This window comes from Mesoplodon bidens (assembly GCF_964165515.1).
Source record: "Mesoplodon bidens genome assembly, chromosome: 2".
In the NCBI taxonomy this organism is placed as follows: Eukaryota; Metazoa; Chordata; class Mammalia; order Artiodactyla; family Ziphiidae; genus Mesoplodon; species Mesoplodon bidens.
This window is the reverse complement of record NC_138177.1, coordinates 165,168,209-165,183,740: the sequence shown is the minus strand read 5'-3', so window position 1 is coordinate 165,183,740 and position 15,532 is coordinate 165,168,209. Positions and strand designations below refer to the sequence as shown.

Below are 15,532 nucleotides of genomic sequence, written 5' to 3'. Positions count from 1 at the left end.
AGACTGGGGGGATAACGGGGGTGGGTGCGAGTCGGGGGTTTCTCCATCTTCATCCTCGTCCTCCCTCCACTATGGGGCACCTCACTGATGCCTGGGCACGTAGGGACCAGCTCTTATTTACTCAGAGCCTCCCGGATGTCAGGTCCTGGTCTTGACCTTCTAAATCCTGCCACCAGTGTGAGAGGTGGGTACTGTAACCCCCTTATAGAGACAAGGGAACTGAGGCCGGGAGAGAGAGGTGGCGCGTCCCAGAACGCGGCGTCGCATCCCCAACGCCCCTGGGCGGGGCGCTCCAGGCACCCCCGCCCCGCTGGGCCGGCCGGGCGGGGCTGCCGCGCTCGGCGGCGGGCGGGCCTTTCAGTCCGCGCCCAGCGAGCCGCGGGGACCATGGAGCCCGTGTCGCTGCAGGACTTCGTGTGCGCCCTGGACCCCGCCTCCCTCCCGCGTGTGCTGCGGGTCTGCTCGGGTGTCTACTTCCAGGGTGAGTGAAGGGCCGAGACCCCTCCGACCCCGGCCCCGCGGCGGACCGGGTCTCCCTGCCAGGGCGTTAGAAACCCGGGACACTGCGCCCTGGGTTCGAATCCCGACGCTGCCGCTACCCAAGCTGTGTGATTTGGGGCCACAGTCCAACTTCTCCGGGTCACGGCTTTTGCTTCCGTGGAATGCGGGATGCTGATTGCCCCGCAGGGTGGTGATGGGAAGTCCATGAGCTCAGATACTCAAGTGGGTGGAACCGAGCCAAGCTGCCGCGGAACGGCGTTGCGCATTGCGTGAGGTCCGACCGTGCGGGGTCGCGGCATTCAGGCGCTCACGACGCCGGGCTGTTGCTTGATTCTCAAGAGCCAGGTCAGCCTTCCTTCAGTCCCCCCATCCCGCCTTTGCCCTCTGCTTGGCACTGGGCCGTACTTGATCCGATCAACTCTTCAGTTCTCAGCTAAAATGACTCCTCCTCCGGGAAGCCTTCCTGGCTCCTTGCACACCCGCACATCTGCCCACATGGCCGCAGCCCGCCTGGTTCACAGGGATGGTACACAGCTGGGGCTTAGTAGTCATTGCCTGAAAGGGTGAGAGGGGAGGGATTGACAGGCAGTGAGGGGAGAGGCGGCGGCTCTGAGGGTGAGGGAGGACCTGTGGGCGACTGAGTGGGAAAGGTGGAGGGCGAGGAGAGAGGGCAGTGAGGCTGGGTGGGGTGCGGGAGGCTCCTTCCTTAGAGGGCAAACTATGTCCGAGTGCCCTGCCTCGCCCTGTTCCCTCCATCCGCTCCCTTGCTCTGCCACAGCAGCTTCCAGAAAGGTGTTCTGAGGCCCCAAGTGGGGTTCCTAGATCAAGGGTGAGACACGTGGAGGGCCTCACAGGGGGCAGGACGGGCCACCACACCATGGGGTCTCGCCTGGCCCACTTGGGAATCTGAGGGATCTGGGTTCAAATCCCGCTCTCTCTGGGCGCTTCCTGCAGGCATCTGTGCTCTGTTTGCCCTCCCCTGACACCCCTCCCACTGTGTCACAATACTTGCGTTTCCTCATTATGCTCCCCCCCGGGGAGGGTTGCGGGAGTGGCGGAAGTGAGGGTAAGAGAAGAACCTGACAGGATGAGTGTGTGGGAGTGGGGTGAAGTGGAGGGGGGCAGATGGCTGTGGTCATCGCGTGGTTAGGAGCCCCAGTTTGGAGGCAGATGATGTCCTGGGCGGAGTCCCAATTCTGCCTCCTGTTACCTGATAATCTCAGGCGGCCCATTCACCCTTGCCAGGGCTCGGTTTCCGTATTTAGGAAAGAGAAACTGTCCTTCCCTCCAGGGGCAGTCATGAGTCTTAAGTGCCATGACACATCTGCAGTGCCGAGCACAGCGCCGGGCATATAGTAAGTGCTCAGCACCAGGGCTGCTCTTGTTACCAGCCCCGAGCGTCTGTAGACAGAAGTGTGTGTTTTATGAGCCTGTGTGTATTTTCCTGGGGATAAGGGCTGGGATTTTCATCAGTTTCTCAAGGCCGTTGTAAAGGACCCTGCCGGGGCTGCCCTGGGGGTGCAGTAGAGTCAGGTGGCCTGGAGGCTTGCCCACCTGCACTGTCTGTCCCCCATCAGCAGGATGGGTCGCTGTGTGTGAGAGATCTTTACTGAGCACCTTCCATGCTCTGGACCCTGCTATAGCCCTTTAAACCTTCTAAGTCAGGGCCCAGACCCGCCTACTGGGCCCACCCTGTCAGCGGCCCGCCATCCCCTCCTGTGCTTCTCTTAACAGCAAGTCATCTGAAGAAGAAAGCGCCAGTGTGGGTGTTTGGCTTTCTGTGATCTCGGGGCAGTCACTGAACCTCCCTGGGCCTGACTTTGTAGCTAATAAGGGAACTGGGATTTACTGGGTTGTTTACTCATTCATGACTTAAACACACACACTTCGAGGCTGGGCCTGTGCCAGCTGAGATGGATCAGTCCTGCCCTGTGAGCTGAGTTCAGGAGGCAAGGGGATGTGACCACAGAGGGGTACCGTCAGTGCTAAAAGAAGGCAGAGCGGCATCAGGGAAGGGCATTCCAGGCACCGGAACAGCGTGTGCAAAGGTGTGGCCGAGAAGTGCCTGGGGGGAACAGGGCACAGGCCGCCCAGCGCTTGGCCTTTGCTGAACGGGTGAAACTGACTCTTTGTCTCCGCAGGCTCCATCTACGAGATCTCTGGGAACGAGTGCTGCCTCTCCACAGGAGACCTGATCAAGGTCACCTGTGTTCGCCTCCAGAAGGTGGTCTGCGAGAACCCGGGGACGGGCCAGACCATGGAGCTCACTCCCAACTTCCAGGGTAAGGCAGGCACCTGTATCTCCCTGAGTGCCCTGGAACCCTCCAGGCACACCCTCGGGCACACGTGACCCCAGCACAAACTCCCACCCCTCTGGGTTGGCACACATGCTCTCACATCCACCACTGCCCAGCCCCGAGACCCGAATATCCTCTGACGGTGTCCTGAGCTGGCGTGGCTGCGTCCTCTCCGTGTCCGTCTCTGATTACAACTGCCTCTTGGCTGGGCCTTTTTTTGTTTCATGTCTTTGTCCACATGCCAGTTTTCCTATTTGCTCCCACATTCACTCACCAAACACTTATTGACACTTGTTGTGTGCCAGGCCTCGTGCTGGGGGCTGGGGTATGGGGTTCGGGATGAAGCAGATGCAGCCCTCTCCGGCGGGGAGTTTCCAGGATGGCAGTGAGGAGGACAACAGCACAAGCAGGCACCAGTTTGGAGAGGGCTCCGGGCAGGAGTGGCCTGCCTCACAGGTCTGTGCAGGCTTCCTGGAGGAGGTGGCACCTCAGCTGGAGGAAGGATCCCAGCTAGAGGGAGTAGCATGAGCACACTGGTGCTCCAGAAACCCCCCGTAGCGCATTCATTGCAGGAGGTGGGTAGTGTGGTGGACCATGGGCCTGGACGCTGAAGCCAGCAGTCTGGATGGGAATCCCACCTCTGCCGGCTACTAGCTGTGGCCGTGGTTAGTTCCCGTGACCTCTCTGCGCCTCAGCTTCCTCTTCTGTAATGGGGCAGTCAGCCTTGATGTGACGATTAAATGAGTTCCCATGGATGATGCACTTAGAACAGGGCTGGGCTCAGAGCAGGCACCCTCTGCGGGCTTCTTCTCAGTATGGTTTCCTGTGATCGCTGAAGGGGACCAGTGAGGGCATGGGTTCCAGGTGAGGGGCAAGTGGTGGGGAGGTGAGCGGGAGCCAGACCGCAGGGGGGCTGGGGGAGCTTGTGTGGGACACGGACACATTTGGTTCTTTTTTTTCTTTTTAAGGCTTTTAAATTTTAATTTAATTTTTTAATAAATTTATTTAATTTTTGGCTGTGTTGGGTCTTCGTTGCTGCACGTGGGCTTTTCTCTAGTTGCGGTGAGCGGGGGCTACTCTTCGTTGCGGTGTACGCGCTTCTCACTGTGGTGGCTTCTCTTGCTGCGGAGCACGGGCTCTAGGTGCATGGGTTTCAGTAGTTGCAGCACACAGGCTCAGTAGTTGTGGCCTGTGGGCTCTAGAGCGCAGGCTCAGTAGTTGTGGCACACGGGCCTAGCCGCTCCGCAGCATGCGGGATCTTCCCAGACCGGGGCACGAACCCGTGTCCCCTGCATTGGCAGGTGGACTCTCAACCACTGCACCCCCAGGGAAGCCCGCCAAAGAGCTTTTAAATAGGGAAGTGATGTGTTTTGTTTTGTATTTTGAGGGTTTTTAAAAATTTTGAAATGATTTCAAATTTACAGAAGACTTGCTAGAACTCCTGTATACTGTTTATCCAGATTCACCAGTTAAGCATGTTGTTACATTTGCTTTCCCTCTCTCTGTATATTATATATACATACACACACACACACATATATACATATGAACATATATTACTATATATGTGTGTGTATATATATCTTTTTTCTGAACCATCTGAGAGTTATAGACACGATGCCCCATTACATCTGACTATTACTCCCAATATTTAGCGTATCTCCTAAAAAACAAGGACATTCACTCACAAAACTGTAGTTCAGTGATTAAATTCAGGAAATTTAATATTGATACAACACTACTGTCTCACCCACAGTCTGTATTCAGATTTCACCAGCCGCCCTACTAATGTCCTTGATAGCCCGGTGTTTGCCTTGATCCAGAATCTAGTCCCAGATTGCACATGACATTCAGTTGGCCTCCTTTAGTCTCCTTCAGGCTACAATAGTTCCTCAGCCTTCCTTTGTCTTGATATCAACATTTTTGAAGAGTCTAGATCAGTATGTTTGCAGAATGTCCCTCAGACCGACTTTGTGTGGTGCTTCCTTGAATAGATTTGTGTTGAGGGTTTTGGGCAGGAAGACCCTGGAAGTGATATTATGTCCAGGCATGGGGTATTTTAGGCCAGTCTGGTGGCAGAAGAATGGACAGGGCAGTGGGAGGGGTAGAGGGGTGATCAGAGGTCATTTGGCCGGTAGCTCCTGGGTTTCTAGTTTGGGAGGGACTGTGGCACTCACCCACCCAGAATGGGGTGGTAGGTGCTGGTGTGTGGGAATGGAGCAGTGGTGAGGTATCTGGAGACAAAGGTGGCAAAGTGAGAGGCAGGTGGGGTCAGGAGGTAGGAAAATGTGGCAGTGTGTCTGTTCTGTTCTGTCTCTGGTGACAATCCCTCTGTGTCCGTGCCTGTGTCAGAAGGAACTGTCCCCACCCCTGCCCTCACTGTCCATTTGCAATGGTCACTTGCTGCCTGCCGTCCCTCAGCCCTGCAGCCTGGATATCCAAATGCTGGCCCACCCTTGGCCCCTGTCCTCGGGGAATTCTGGCTGGTTCTCTGCAGCCAGACCTGGGCACGGGATATGTGGCCCTGGGCCGGGCAAAGGTCTGCCCCACCCTGACACGCCCTGCTGTGCCCCACAGGCAACTTCAGCCCCCTCACTGGCCCCCAGAGCTATGGAACCCTGGAGGAGCTGGTCTCTGCTGCAACCCAGAGCTCCAAACAGCTGCCCATCTGCTTCATGTCGACCCACAGAATCACCACCAAGGCCAGGGTGGTGCCTCAGGAGCAGCCCCTCAAGCTTGAGGCTGTGGAAATGCACCTCGGGACCTGCTGTGCCCGCTGTGTGCTGGGCACCGGGGCCCAGCAGGTGCTTCTGCACCTGCCCCTGTCCCAGAAGGGGCCCTTCTGGGAACTGGAGCCTGGGCCCCCTCGGACTCTGCTCCAGGTGCTGCAGGACCCGGCCCTGAGGGACGCCATCCTCACCTGCCCCGCCCTCCCCTGGAGCTCCCTGACCCTGATGCCCCAGTATGAGGTCGAAGCCATCATGCACTGTGAGTTCCCCGGGCAGATGGGTGGGCCCGGGGGCGGGAGGGACAGAGGGGGCCCTGGGGAGCTGCTCTGATGGGAAGATGCCCCTTATCCCCGTGGATAGTCCAGGGATTCCAGGTGGTTTACCTGGTATATACAACGTAACAGAATAAAGAATCCCCAATAGTGGAAGTTAGGTGCAAAAGGAGATAGGAAAACGGGTAACTTGAGTGAGGTCCCACATACTTTATAAAGTTTGGCAAAAGTTGGGCTGCAAGGTTGCCCGCAGCTAGGACAAAGAAACATAGTGCTAGAAAGTGCAGCGTTGACCGTTTGCTCAGGAGAAATATATTTTCCTGTTGCTGGGGAAAGCAAGATTGTTCGTGAAGGGCCTCCTGTCTGGGAGGGTACTGTCTGGCTGAATCCCCCAGCTGTTTCATAGGTTACTTCTTAGGACAGGCCGGTGGCTGCACACAGAGGGTTGGTGAAACACAGGCAGAACCCGGCCAGGTCTGGCCGGTTGGAGGCCAAGCTGGGGCAGAGGTACAAGAATGGGTGTATGTGTAGAGGCCCCCAGGGCACCCCCATTCTTCAACCTCCACTCAGCCTTGGCCTCTTTTTTTTTTTTTTTAAAGTTAATTTTTTTTTTTTAAAGAGCTTCAAATGCTTAGCTTTTTATTTATTCATTTATTTGTTTATTTAATTTTGGCTGTGTTGGGTCTTCGCTTCTGTGCGAGGGCTTTCTCTAGTTGTGGCTAGTGGGGGCCACTCTTCATCGCGGTGTGCGGGCCTCTCACTATCGCGGCCTCTCTTGTTGTGGAGCACAGGCTCCAGACGCGCAGGCTCAGTAGCTGTGGCTCACGGGCCTAGTTGCGCCGCGGCATGTGGGATCTTCCCAGACCAGGGCTCGAACCCGTGTCCCCTGCATTAGCAGGCAGACTCTCAACCACTGCGCCACCAGGGAAGCCCAGCCTTGGCCTCTTGACTGGCCAGGTTCTGCCTCTGCCTCACCAACCCTGCTCTGGATGCTGCCAGCAGCCTGCCTGAGGACTGTCCTAAGAAACAACCTATGCTTTGTTTACTAGTTTTTGTACAAATAACAAGTTGACTGCCCTGGAGAATGAGGCAGCTCAGGTAATTTATAAAGCATTCTGAAGAAAAAAACAACAGTATAATGAACCCGCATGTGCCCATCTCCCAGCTTCAGCCAGTTACCAGCTCATCTGGCACAGAGCAAAAATCCCAACCATGTGACCTGAGGGAAGTCACCACCACTCCTCGGAGCCTCAGTGTTCTCATCTGCAAAACAGGGAGAACAAACCCTGTTCTGTCTTCCGTGTGGTGCGGCTCAAACAACATAGTGGGTGGGCCAGTTTTCCTCACTCTTACAGAGTTTATGCACCAGGCACTATCAATGCCAGGACAGGAGGAGGTTGTCCAAAGTCATGTAGTCGGTGTTTTTCTTGATTTGGTTCTATCTATTTAAATCCAGAAAGGATTTGGAAAGACAGCTTATAAAATTACATTCAAAATTCAATTAAAATTTTAAAAGTGAACTGATTGGATATTCGGTGATATTAAGGAATCATCAAATTATTATTATTTCAATGTGGTCACAGCCTAGTGGTTATTATTTTTGAAATTTTAATTACCCCTTCTTTTAGCAATACACATTGAAATAGTCACAGATGGCAAGATGTGATTATTCTGATTCCAAATAATCCAGTGGAGGTGGAATGGATAGGTGGGGGTATAAAGGAAAGAAAATGGGCCATGGGTTAAATGCTGAAGCTGGGTAACAGGTACATTGGGGTTCACTATACTATTCTACTTTTATAAATATTTTAAAAACTTTTTATAGTAACTTTTAAGAAAGAGGTTGAAAGAAAGAGTGGGCAAGGAATCTGGTACGATAGGAAAACGCTGGTATGAAAGAAAAGATGAAGACAGGAAAGAGGTTAGCAGGCTCAGACCTCTGAGGGGTGGAGGGTGCGCACCTGAGCTGACCTCTCCCCTCCACAGTGCGCAGGACCATCGTCAAGATCCCCTCTACCCTGGAGGTTGACGTGGAGGATATCACCGCCTCCTCTCAGCACATCCACTTCATGCAACCGCTGCTGCTGAGCGAGGCCCTGGCCCGGGGAGGCCCCTTCCCCCTGCCCACAGAGATCCTGGAAGTCCCGGAGGGGCCCCCCATCTTCCTCAGCCCGTGGCTGAGCTCCTTACAGAAGGGCCAGAGGCTCTGCATCTATGGCCTGGCCTCGCCACCCTGGCGGTTCCTGGCCTCAACCAAGGGCCGGAAAGTACCCAGACACTTCATGATCTCCGGGGCCTACCAGGGCAAGCTGCGGCGGCGGCCGAGAGAGTTCCCCACAGCCTACGACCTCCTGGGTGCTCTCCAGCCAGGCCAGCCACTCCGGGTAGTGGCCACAAAGGACTGTGAAGGAGACGGGTTGGAGAACCCCGGGTTCACGTCCCTGGCCATGGGAGACAGGCTGGAGGTGTTGGGGTCTGGCCAGGCCCTTGGGGTTCAAGAGAGGGACATAGACGTCCTGGTGTGTCAGCGGCTGAGTGACCAGCCTGGGGAGGAAGAGTGTGAAGAGGAAGAGGACCAAGAACAGATTCTGCTGCCCCTCCACTTCTCTGGCGGCTTCGTGGAAGAGTTGGGTGATGGTCGGCGCTACAGCCTGCAGGATCTGATTGCCCAGTTCTCACTGCCCTGTGAGGTCAAGGTGGTGGCCAAGGACGCCAGCCACCCTGATGACCCTCTGCCCTCCTTCCTGGGCCTGCGGCTGGAGGAGAAGATCATGGAACCCTTCTTGGTGGTCAGCCTGGACTCCAACCCTGAGATGTGCTTCGAGGTCCCTCCCCGGTGGCTGGACCTGACTGTCGTGGAAGCTGAGGGGCAGCCAAGCCAGCCGGCTGGGCCCCTCCCCGTAGTCCCAGTGGAGGAGCTGACAGAGGCCTTCTATTATCGCCTTCGGAAGTCACCGGCCTTTGAGGGTCAAGCTCCTCCGCCCAGGCCTCCGAAAAGTAAGGGCCTCAGTGGGCAGAAGCAGCAGGTCAGCAAGGCGAAAGGCGTCAAGGTACCAACAGAACCCAAGTGGGCAGGGAGGGGCTACCTGTAGGGATCACTGGGGTCCGGCCATTTCTTGTCTGTCTCGCATCACACTTCTCTTACAGCTGTACAGGACGTGCAGTCTGTTTATTTATTTATTTTTGAATTTAATTTTTTTATACAGCAGGTTCTTCTTACTAGTTACCTATTTTATACACATTAGTGTATACATGTCAACCCTGATCTCCCAGTTCATCCCACCGCCGCCACTACCCAGCCACCCCCGCTTTCCCCCCCTTGGGGTCCATATGCTTGTTCTCTACATCTATTTCCAGAACGTGCAGTTTATAAACGTGCACGCTTTGTACCTATTATACAATCCTGACCATCCTGACATTGGTGTGATCATCCATATTTTACAGTCGAGAAAATGAGGTCTCAGCGACTGTGAGACTCACCCAAAGTCACACAGTTTATAAATGGGGTGGGCTGAACTGGAGCGGAAGCCTTGTGACTCCAAGTTCACGGTGCTTTACCTCTCTCTGCTACCCCTGCTGTCACTCCCTAGCTCAAGCTACAGCCATTTTTCACCTAAACTTTCAGCAGCCTCTTCAACCCCTCCCCACGGCTGTCAGACGGCCTCCCACATCCTCCCCTGGTCACTATGGGGCCTCAGCCCCGCCTTCTGAAACCTTCTGTGGCTCCCCATTGCTGGGGGTAATGCGAACCCCTGAACATGGTATCCAGGGTCCTTCATAGCTGACTTCAGTCTCACCTTCCCAGGCCCACCTTCCACCACTGCTCAGCAGCTCCAACCACAGAGGAACTCCTGACGCTCTCGGTATGCCAGGATTCCTGCCTCAGCACTTCACACACGCCAGTCCTTCTGCCAGGAACGTTCTTCCTCCTTTCAGGCTCACGGGCAAGGCTCAGCTCACATGTCCTCCAAGGCGGTGACAGTTCTCCCTCTTCTGTAGTCACACTGCACGCTGTACATAGCTTGGAAGTGGGAGGCCATGTAGTTTTAATTAGTTGTACCTGGTCTCTGGCTAGAACAAGAGTCCTGTGGGGTGGGGACCTCCCAATCCAAGGCAAGCAGAGAAAGTGCCAGTGAGCCCGAACTGAACCAAACTGAATCACAACAAGCGGGCAAAGAACCTCAGAGTCAGAAACACGAGGTTCACGTCCCTGTTTCCTCGCTCCGTGGGCTGTACTTCCTCACCAGTGAGCCTGGGATAACATCACTAACTCTCAGTGCTGTTTTGTTAGCCTCTACTCATGGGGCACTTACCCTGGGGTGGCCCCTTACACGTACGTACTGCCCCACCCAGCTCTCACGGCATCCCTCTGAGGTGGGCGCTGATAGCCATGCTCTGCTGAGAATGGGGGGCGTGGTGGGGTGGGGGGAGTGATCTACATAAAAAGCACTTTGTAAACTGTAACAAGCATACTGTTTTGGGATGTGCAGAGACTTGGATTTCGTACTGTGTGGGGAGGCAGTGGGATGGCAGTGGAAGTTAAAAAGATGAACCCTGAGCGATCTCAGCCCCAGAAGGGGCTTGTATCTGTGGGGCAGGGGGTAGGGTAGTCGTTTTCTGACAGAACCAAAAATAGACTGGGACCTCTGAAACACAGGCCTTGTGACAGTGCTGGAAAGAATGTGGTACAAAGAGTTGAGACCTCCGTCCCAGCCTTGGTTCCTGACGGCTCCTCTGGGATGGCTCCTGCTTGTTGTCCTAGAACCAGCAATTTCCCTCCCTGGGAATCAGTATTCTCCGCTGCTCATCAGGGAGCCGTACTGTTTGCTTTTGAAAGCATGATGTGGTGGGAAGAGGAGCGGCTTTACAGGTCACAGACAGACATGGCTCTGCGTCTGAAGCCTGGCCCGGCCAGGGATCCCGTGTGAGGCTTGACATGGCACACTCTTTCTGAGCCTGGTTCCTCACGTGTAAACTGGGAACTCAAACAGCTCCTCAGAGAGTCACTTGAGGGTGAATGAACGGATATACATACAGCTTCTGGCACATGGTAGGATTTCAATAAAAGTCCTCTTCCTTCTGGGACCCCTCTCAGCTCTGTACTCTGTTTGTCCTGAGGCTTTGTGACTACTGTTTTCTCCTTCAGCGAAAGATTTGGAGGACAATGACCAAATCCCTGTGTAAAAACTCAGGGACAGGGCTTCCCTGGTGGCGCAGTAGTTGAGAGTCCGCCTGCCGATGCAGGGGACACGGGTTCGTGCCCCGGTCCAGGAAGTTCCCACATGCCACAGAGCGGCTGGGCCCATGAGCCATGGCCGCTGAACCTGCACATCCGGAGCCTGTGCTCCGCAGTGGGAGAGGCCACAACAGTGAGAGGTCTACATACCACAAAAAAAAAAAAAAAAAAAAAAAAAACCAAAAACGCAGGGACACCCTGTCTCTAGCCCCCAACCCTATCATGTCTCACCCTGGCCCCTTTCTCCCCTGCCAAAGAACAGTTCAAGTGCTTGTAGCAAAAACACCTGGGGTCCTGAGAAGCCATACACTGAAAAGGAAGTTCAGAGGGGAGCAGAGGAAGTGAGATTTGAAGGAAATTGCATTTCAGGTACTCTCTTACCCCATTTCTTGGGACCCTGCTAACTTCTGCTTTTTCTCCCACTCAGTCTTCTGAAGCCTTCGAATTGCAGGAACCACCTCTGCTGCCTACACCCAGGAGGAAGACCTTGCGAGAGGTCACCAAGGACAGCTGCAATTTATACAGTGAGACTCCTGGTCACAAGAAGGGTCTCAGGCCCACTAAGCCCATCACTCAGGATACAGGTGAGTCTGTCAGCCCCTGTTCACCCCTGTCTTTCCTTCTCCCCTCCCCCACGCCATTCTGCTGCTGCTTTTGCCTCTGATGGTGCTGGCCATACCCTCAGCAGGGCCCTGCTCGTGAGCCACCCTTCCACAGTCCCAGTTGGATGGACAGGCCTATATGAGATGGGCTTAGGCTGAAGGGTCCCTATTGTCCTTCTCCCAGTGGCTCCAGGGCCCTGGCAAGGAAAATGACTTCATCCCCCAACTACCCTCCCCAAGGCACACAGGAGAATGTTTGCGAAGTGTTCAGACACAACAAACTGTGGTTTCTGGGCTAGCAAGGACCTTAGAGCATCCAGACCAAGCCCTCCCCTGTTCAAGGGAGGAAAGTACCCTAAAGAGGGGAAGGAACCTAAGGCCAAAGGTCCTCACTGACTTGGATTCTTTTGCAGATGGTGAACATGATTACGAAGAAGTACTTGAGCAGTTTCCGAAAACCCTCTAGGTGCTGGAGGAACCTTACTTCCTAACTGCTGCTTCTCAGGGAACCCGAGATATCAGCCAACTATTACAAGCCTTTAGAGGACCTTGGACAAGGTCTCTCAGAAATCAGACTGTGGACAAGGAGTGGCCAGGTGGGGACTGACTGGAAATAGGATAGACCCCACACCAGCTTCCCTCTGGCTGTTCTGGGCCCAGCACTTTGCATTTGGCTCCTTCAGCCTCGGAGCTTTGGTATCACGTAGCCAGCTGGGTTCTACTCAGTCCTGCACCCCAACACCAGCTGTCCCACTGGTTAGTGCAGAAAGGAATCCAAGAGACTGCCCACCTTGGTGATGGCAGCACAGGGCCTCCTGCCTCTTGGTAAAGGGGACTCAATCCTGATGACACACTGCACTGTAATGCTGGCCGCCCCTGCCCCACTCTCCCCTCCCTCTCCCCGTCCCCCACCCAGGCTCCGAGCCCCTGAGGGACCAGGACTGTCTTCCTCATCTCTGCAGCACCCAGCACATGACCGCTGTAGGTGACTATCCAAGATTATTTCACTTTAAAACCACAGAATAAAAATGACATCTGAGCTTCCGGAAAAATGATAAGAGATTATCACTTATTAAGTTCTGTCTGTGTACCAGACCCTCTACAAAGCCTATCTAAATCAACTCTCTGAGGTAGACAAGGCCTGGTTTTAAAGATCAGGAAACAAACTAGTCTAGTGTGCTTCAGCGGGCAGGCTAGTCATGGGCCTGGGTCAGGATCCTTGCTCACCACCTACAAGTGACTTTAACTTCTCTAAGCTTCAGTTTCTTCACATGCAAAATGGAACTAAGTTATCTACCTCAAAAGATTGTTTTAAGGATGACTGAGATAATATCTGTAGAGCATTTAGCACAGTGCCTGGCTCATAATAAACATTCAGTAAACATGTTAGTATCATTACTGTTGACCAAGATCTGAGAGCTGTACCTGTCTCTAAAACCAACACCCCTTTCACATGCTTACACTGTCTCCTAGTCATGGAATTCATCCCAGTGTTTATACTATGTTCCTGGGCTGTGGAGACTGAGCCGGTATAACGAGATAAGAGAAGAAATACAAGCCTGTGTCTATGCAGAGAATAACTCAAGTTTCCAGGGTCAGTTAAGGCCTGTTCAGTAAGGTAAGACCACAGGCCTCACTTCCTAGAAGTAGTGGGACTTTGGTTTCTTGGGCTAATGCAGGCACGGAATTAAGCACCATGGTCAGTGGAGGACAGGAAAGAGACAAAAAGATGGAAGGAGTGTCCAGTGGAGGCGGGAGCCGAAAGAGGGTCCAATTCCCACTCCTGGATTCGAGGCACTACACCTGAGTGTGTCCTTCCTTTGCCTCCTAACATCCCTCCGGCTCTCTGGACCCATGTACTTCCCAGGCCGCCACACTCCAGCAGGGCATTCTCCAGGTGACCACTGAGCAGTGACTATGTGCTACTGGGCCAGTCCCCAGTATCTAGCACCCATGCTCATCTCCACACCAGTTCCCACACCCTCCTCCACAGACGCAATCTCTACCACACAGGGGGACCCTGAGGAAGAGAGTACTCTGGGAAAAGCAATAAGCAAGAGACAGAAAGTTCCTCCTTGGCACCGAACCCCTATGGATCAGGACCCCACGCATGTGTCAACAGTTTCACTTTCATGTTTGCAGTTAATCTTGGCGCCAAATTGGGCAAGATCACAAAAGGGGAGCAGAGGAGAGGGCCACCAGTTCCCACAAGAGGGGGTTTCCGAGTGGCCAAATGCTGCCGTGAGGAGAAAGGCAGCAATTTCATAGCAGGGAAAGCTGGGCTTAAAAGGAAAACATGTTTGAAATCCACAACTGTGAATGTCTTACTAGAGCAGTGAGGGTAGGAAGGGAATGGACCAAAGGCAGATACCACCCTCAGGGTGCTTTTGTCTTCTTTACCTCTGGAATAAACCCCTGGGTGGTGGGGAGGGAATTATAATGGGGCTAGAGATTCCCCCAAGCAGTGGTCTCCAAAGTGAGCACACAAGATGATTGACTGGGAAACAGAGAAGAATTACAGTTGACCCCACACACAGTCAAAAAATCCACATACAGCTTTACAGGTGGCCCTCCGCACCTGCAGACTGAACCAACTGCAGATCGTGTAGTATGTGTTTATTGGAAAAAATCTGCGTATAAGCGGAGCTGCACAGCTCAAACCGTGATGTTCAAGGGTCAACTGTGTTGGTACATCCTTTCATGTTTATTTTTAATATCCTTTTTCATTTCTAATTTTGAGTGTTTTGTAATATATATAACAAACTAATATAGTAACTGATGTAAATAACCGCTAAATAAATGACTATAACCTGGGGGTGCATGCTCAAAAATTTATCAAGAGTTTTCAATTTCCCTCAACAGCATTTTAAAAAACAAACCTATTAATTCACATAGGACACTAATTCTTACTGGCTTTTCTCTAGTTAAATCCAATAAAGTACCACTATTTCCCAAGGAGCCTCATCTCCCACCTGTACACCTAAAGAGCTCTTCCTGAGACTAGGCTGGACGCATGGCTTGGCTGTGACACTGGGGGTTTCTGATAACTTGGGTCATAGTGCTGTTCCTGCAGCCTCAACGATGTACCAAGAGAACACTGTATACCTGACATCCCAGGTGACCACAAATACCCAAAATGCAAGTTCTCCTGGCTTGAGCAGGTAGAAGCTCTACAGAGGCTGGCGTTTCACTCTGCTGAGGAGTGGCCTACCTCTGCTCAGCCCCACGGGTCCCCATAGTGCTCAGAATCCACAGAGCTCCTGTGAGACCGTGTCAGTGCCAAGATGGAAGGGAATTCAGTATCCCTGAGTAGCTACTCTGTGTTATTGGGAATGCTGAATCAGCAAGTCCTGGGACATCAATCTCTTATTTTGCTTTATATTCCTAGTAGCTGACCAATGGGTTGACACAGTAGGTATTCAATAAACACTCACTGAATTAATGAGTAAGTAGTTTTTGATTGCTAAATCATAGAATTCAAAATCAAAAGAAAAAGTGACTTCTACCCAGAACCACTGCTATTGCCCCCTTGCCCATTTGAGGGCATTAGCATGGTAACTAGAAAGAGAAGTCCACCACCCATAAAAGTATCCTATCATGCATTCCACATTCAAATGGATACGCTTTTTTAAACCTGTTTTTAGCCATTGTTCTTTCTTTTAGGAAACAATCAAGAATGGACATACTTGCAAATGAACATACTGGTTGACTGACCTTTAAGCATCTGCACAGCTCCCCATATGGGAACTATCCTGCACGTACAGAAAATAACAACCACATTGTTGTTCACTGTCAGAAACCAAGGGAGTGGCGCCTTCTCCACACAGCTGCTGGTAGATCTCATTTAGAAACACAGTTAAAGCACTTATAGAACTTTTATTTGCATGTTACACCT

General features: G+C 53.0%; 1 protein-coding gene across 1 annotated transcript; it reads left to right on the top strand.

The window, feature by feature from the left end:
- Positions 1–387: 387 nt before the first annotated feature.
- Positions 388–14,450, top strand: THEMIS2 (thymocyte selection associated family member 2; the record flags this gene model as incomplete). The annotated part of the gene is made up of 6 exons (XM_081226375.1): positions 388–481; positions 2,643–2,783; positions 5,376–5,786; positions 7,786–8,849; positions 11,463–11,619; positions 12,051–14,450. The coding sequence occupies 6 exons, from the start codon at positions 388–390 to the stop codon at positions 12,101–12,103; spliced, it is 1,920 nt and encodes a 639-aa protein (XP_081082501.1). The 3' UTR covers positions 12,104–14,450.
- Positions 14,451–15,532: the final 1,082 nt, after the last annotated feature.